The following is a 6,000-nucleotide window of genomic DNA, read 5'->3' on the forward strand; positions in this document are numbered from 1 at the left end:
AAATGTAATAGTTGGAATTAAAAACTCAACGCAACGCAACCTTTGACCTTTTTTTGAATTTCTATAATGCGTGTTAGAGTGTCGGGGAGTGTCGGAAAGTGTCGGACACGACACGTCAGAGTTTTTGAAGTGTCGGTGCTTCATAGGCTTCCACAATTTGGATTAATATAAGATTTATTATTCTTACACTGGTATAAATTAATCATATCCATACATATATATATATGTATATATATATATATATATATGGGTAAAGGATTTCTCTAGTCTCCGGAGATAAAGTTATCTCCAGTGAGCTCAAAACGATGTCGTTTTTGGGCGAAAATCAAAATATTTTTGTAATTATAATATATTGCAGGGTTATATTAGTCTTTATCATTATAATTTTTTAATCTTATAACTCAAAACGACGTCGTTTTGAGCTCACTGAAAATAACTTTATCTCCGGTGACTGGAGAAATACTTTCTCATATATATATATATAGATATCTTCTTGTACCAGTATAAAGATAAGAAGTCTTACATTAATTAATTAATTATTAATTTTTGATAAATTATAATTGTCATATGTGTACATCCAGTCTTAAGTGTCGATATGTGTATATCTAACGGTTGTTATTTATTGGGTCTCAACCATTAATTAATTATTAATTTTCAATAAATTATAATTGTCATATGAGTACAAATCAACGACTGATAAGAAGTCTTACATCTAATCTTAACCGTCGATATGTGTATACCTAATGGTTGTTATTTATTGGGTCTCAACCATTAATTAATTATTACTTTTCAATAAATTATAATTGTCATATGAATACAAATCAATGACTAAGATTAGGTGTGAGATTTCTAATTTTCACACTGGTGTAAATCGATAATGGCATATATACATAATGTCATATATATATATATACATATTCTTACACCGGTGTAAAAATAAGAAGTTTTATATCAAATCTTGATCATTTATTTACTTGCATTCAATGACTTAAATATTCAATAAATCAGAACCATTAGATATAAATAAGATCAATGATCAAAATTAAGAGTGTAACTTGCACAGATATAAAATGATCCTGATATATATATATATATATCATATTGTTCACAACGTGATACAAAGAAACTCCTAGCTTTTGAAATTAAAATGAACGGTATGAATCATCGAGTTTTTCAGGAATATATAAGAAGGAATAGTCATAGTTTATCTTAACAAACCTGAAAAGAAACGATCACCGATGCTGTCTATTCTTATTACTTAAATTGATCAGTTGAAGTAATTAACATCACACACACGCATTTAACGGTTCACAGTCGACACATGTCCTTATTTAGGACGCTGATGGGAACAACTACTAGCCAGGGCCAGGGCTGCAAACTAAACATTTTAGTGTAACGTCGTCGTGGTGACCAAACAATACGAGCATATTCCCAGACATGTTTCGTGTCAGTCTAACGTAAATGTAAGTAACTGTATACACCTACGTACGTACGCTAGCTCGTACTTTTTTTTTTTGGGTATCCTACGCTAGCTCGTACTTAATTACTATAGTAACAACTAACACTTAACTCGGTGTGCGACATTTTATTGACCTGTTTGTACATGTAAGCGCAATAATGAGCTCATCATTGTATATATATTTTAAAATTTTCAATAATGGTATTCATATACTAATTTTCTTATGTTATTTCTATACAACTTTTGTAAAAGAAAAAACATACAGTTTAGCCTAATTCTTTTCTTTTCAAAATAGAAAAAATGAAAAATAATAATAATTGGTATGTGAATATTATTGTCCTTAAATTTTAACCTTTTATTTCAAAAAAAAAAAGGGGGGAAAGAAAATTTTATATTTTTGGGTTGTACCATAAAAAATGTGTGAAAACGAAGAGTAAAAAACATTTATAGTACAAAAGATCAATCGATGGCACTTTTTGGGATGATGGACGGTGCAGATAGGACCCCACAGCTCAATTTTCTGGGCCTCTAGGATGACTCTGACAGAGACATAGTATCACGGACGGTCCTATCACTTTGCTTTGGGAAAAGAGAACCCCAACTACTGGCCCACTATATAGTATATTGACCCCACACATGAACTTTCTCTCTCTTGCATACAGTTTCACCCGTGTCTGCGAGTGTATGAATGCATCTCTGACTCTGACCTGATAGTCTCTCGCATGCTAAAAAGGAGCACTCACTGTAATTATGGGTTAATCATTCAATACCTGCTAAAGACTCTTGTAAAGGTAAGTAACTTTTCTGTTACCCCTCGTTCTCAACAACCCTAGCATCATTTTAACCTTTATTTCTTCCCTTCCCTACTACGTGCACAAGCACAATCCTTTTTATATGTACTTGTAATGATACTATTAACATATGCATACATTAATGTAACTGTATTAACTTCTCCCTAAGGTTTAGTTTTTAGTTCTTTAAAGCCTTCTTTACAAAATTTCGGTTTTCTAAGCAAACAGTTGGAGTTTCTGCTCAAATATGCTCTACTATAAGATAATCCCCCTACGCATTTCGATCCTCTCATAAAAAAATTAGTCATATTATTTTATCAAAATCATTCATTTAAAATTTATATTTTTTTTCTTTATTATCTCATCGTTAATCGTTAACGAGCGATTGTAATCAAATAATATGATAATTTTTTTACACGAGAGAGGATCCAAATCCTCTCCCTACACATTCAAATTTCTGATTTACTAGACAAAAGGCAAAAAAATGCAGCTCACTCTCCCTCAAACATGGAAAAATCTTCAATACTATTGATGCACTAATATTCAGTACATCGGTAATTCATTTATTCTAAGATACGTGGGTGGATCTGCACAAATTTCTAAGATTTCAGGACGTGGCTACATGTTCAGTGCTTCAGTTACATTGAAGTTTTGTTCCTCAAACACACACACTCGTCCACAGAACTGCCAGTGTTTGTATCTGTTTGAGAAATTTGTCGTCCGTTTGTGTACGTCTGTAACTGTGAAACAGTGAAAGAGAGTGTGTACGTATACATGTGGTGGCCCATTAAAGACTATGGCTGACCGTCCATTTTAGGATATACGCTAGAGTAAATAATATATTTGTTGTGAATAACTGTTTAAAATCAAGATTATTGTGATATATATATAAATCAAATAATGTAAAAAAAAAAAATTGTAATATCATTCATTTTTGTCTTCATTTTGTGTTGTGGAAAAAATTTAGTGGGTGACAAAATTTTAGATATTTGTATTGTCTTGAAATTTTTTTTCATAACATTGTTCATACTAATTGAACAATTAAATAAATCAAGTATAATCTTAGTATCCATGAGAGCAAAGACAGCAAGAGCAAGCGAGAAAAGAGAGAGGGAGAGCTCGGAAAAATTAAAGTGCTAACATATTATATATAGCCATGTCATGGTTATATGGGCTTTTTGGTTTTATCTTTCATATGTAAATGAAATCAAAAAAAGAAACTAGACTACACCAGGTTGAAGCTCTTATACATATATACTATATAGTTTATTTTTCAGGGGTTAAATACTTTTGATTCGATTCAAGTTTCGTGTATGGCTTATTCTTGTCTTTTTCGTCAATAGCCAGCCAGTCTCTCTTACAGAACTTGGGTAACCTCCAAAAGGTTTTATGTTAATTTCTTGGCTTTAGCTACTCTAAAACCTTTGTTTTCTTTCTTGTACTGTCTGAAACCTTTGAAAGCTAGCTGTTTTGCTAGAAGCAAACCATTCCAGTATAGCTACTTTTCTTTTTATAATATGCAAATGATTCCCAGTGACCCCTTTTCACTATCCACAAACACAAACCCTAACCCTAATCCCCCTCCAACCACCAAGAAGAAGAGAAATCTACCAGGAACACCAGGTCATATGAATTAACTTAAAAACTTTATTCTTTTTTGGATGATAAGTATATTTTGTTATTTCTTTTTTTTTTTGTTTCAAATGGGTTTTGAATTTGTACTAATACAGATCCAGATGCCGAGGTCATTGCTCTTTCACCAAAGACACTCATGGCCACGAACAGGTTCATCTGTGAAATATGCAACAAAGGGTTTCAGAGGGATCAGAACCTTCAGCTTCACAGAAGGGGTCACAACCTTCCATGGAAGCTACGACAGAGGTCAAACAAGGAGGTGCGGAAGAAGGTATATATCTGCCCGGAGAAGACCTGCGTCCACCATGACGCCGCCAGAGCACTCGGCGACCTCACCGGAATAAAGAAGCATTTCAGCAGAAAACACGGCGAAAAGAAGTGGAAGTGTGACAAGTGTTCGAAGAAATACGCAGTCCAATCTGATTGGAAAGCTCACACCAAAACTTGTGGCACTAGAGAATATAAGTGTGACTGTGGCACCCTCTTCTCTAGGTATATATAATTGATATCTTTTTTTTTTTTTTTCCTTTCTCAGCAATCTTTGTTTCTATTGTAGATAACATAAATGCTTATATATGTGCAAGTTATAGTCTAAATGATTACAAAATTAATGAGGAATTTCATTAAACTTTGCACAGGAAAGACAGCTTTATTACCCACAGAGCATTTTGTGATGCCTTAGCTGAAGAGAGTGCGAAAGTCACTTCAGTTGCTACAACAAATCTAAGTTTTAAGAGTGAAGAGACAACTGTGGTGAATACACAGCCTGATTTGGCTCATGGATTTGGTGCACATGGTTTTAATATAGATTTTAATGGAATGAGCATGGGTGCAGACAACCAAATGCTAAGCTTGTCACTTTGGTTGAACCAGGGAAATCCTCATATTTATCCACTTGATCATGTGTCATCAAGTTCTTCGTGTTTTCCTGAGGTTATGCAAATGGCACAAGCTAATGCTTTAATTGGTTCTTCTTCACTATTGTCAAATTTTGGAATGCAAGCTTCCACTTCAATGACTTCATCTAATGCAAAACTTTCATTATCGCCATTACCAATTGGGAAAAAGGGAGAAAGTGGAAATGCAGATTTGGTGTCTATTTATTCAGAGAGTCAAAACAAGCAATCAAAGTTATCTTCTCCAATGTCAGCCACTGCGCTTCTACAGAAGGCAGCACAGATGGGTTCAACCAGAAGCACTAACCCGTCCATTTTCAATGACAGTTTTGGAGTAATGAACTCATCTTACACCCAAACTACTGGTCTCAATAGCAATGCCATTCCCAACCGAAACCAAAACAGTGATGAGCTTAACCAGGCTTATCAGAATATGAACCAACACGGGAATTTTAGTCCAACTAGCAGTGCAGCTATGCTGGGTGGTTCTACTAACTTTAGCTCATTGATATACTCATCAAACAGTTTTGATCATTTGATGATGCAAACCAATGTGAAACCAAGTGAGCCAATGCAATTGAAGCTTCATCGTGGTTCAAACTCTGCAGAACATAACATGACAAGAGATTTTCTTGGCGTGGGTGGAGGAGGAGCTGCAGGCCATCCATTCCTACCCCAAGAGTTGGCAAAGTTTGCTTCCATAGGCTCATCAATGGGTTTGAACCATTTCACTGCAGGCCATCAATGAAGTCAAGCCACCCCAATTCATGTGTATCAGTGTATGGAACTATGTAAAATAACACCAAATTTTTGGGAACCTAAGTTATAGCGAGTTCGTGCTTCTCACAGAGATACCAATTTGTGTTGCCAGCTGTTCAGAGGGTAGTGGGGACCCACTGCATGTTTGAACTTTGAAATGAATGAAGGAATAGCAGCGAATTCCCCGAGTCGTGCATGTTCTGCTAGTAGTTGTTCTTGTTTGTTGGTTGGTCTTCTGTCTTAAACCATGTTATCGTTTTTGGTTTCTCTTCCTTGAGAGAAGTGAAAGAAGATATAAAATTATAAAAGGAACTAGAAAAACCGAGAATTCGAAGTGCAGAAAAACAACGTATTGGATATTATATATTATTATTGTTGACCGTCAGTCAACCTTGGTGGGTTAATTACAAAGAAATTATTAGCTACCATCTTAACCCAACCTAATTAGCAGCGAGTAGCT

General features: G+C 34.7%; 1 protein-coding gene across 1 annotated transcript; it reads left to right on the forward strand.

The window, feature by feature from the left end:
- Positions 1-3,773: 3,773 nt before the first annotated feature.
- LOC133291476 (zinc finger protein JACKDAW-like) lies at positions 3,774-5,529 on the forward strand. Its single transcript, XM_061489743.1, has 3 exons — positions 3,774-3,873; positions 3,981-4,377; positions 4,524-5,529. The coding sequence occupies exons 1-3, from the start codon at positions 3,774-3,776 to the stop codon at positions 5,527-5,529; spliced, it is 1,503 nt and encodes a 500-aa protein (XP_061345727.1).
- The last annotated feature ends 471 nt before the right edge of the window (positions 5,530-6,000 follow it).

The sequence above is a fragment of the Gastrolobium bilobum genome, unplaced genomic scaffold (assembly GCF_033153095.1).
Source record: "Gastrolobium bilobum isolate Gb01-03AN ecotype WA unplaced genomic scaffold, APGP_CSIRO_Gbil_v1 utg3161, whole genome shotgun sequence".
Lineage (NCBI taxonomy): Eukaryota > Viridiplantae > Streptophyta > Magnoliopsida > Fabales > Fabaceae > Gastrolobium > Gastrolobium bilobum.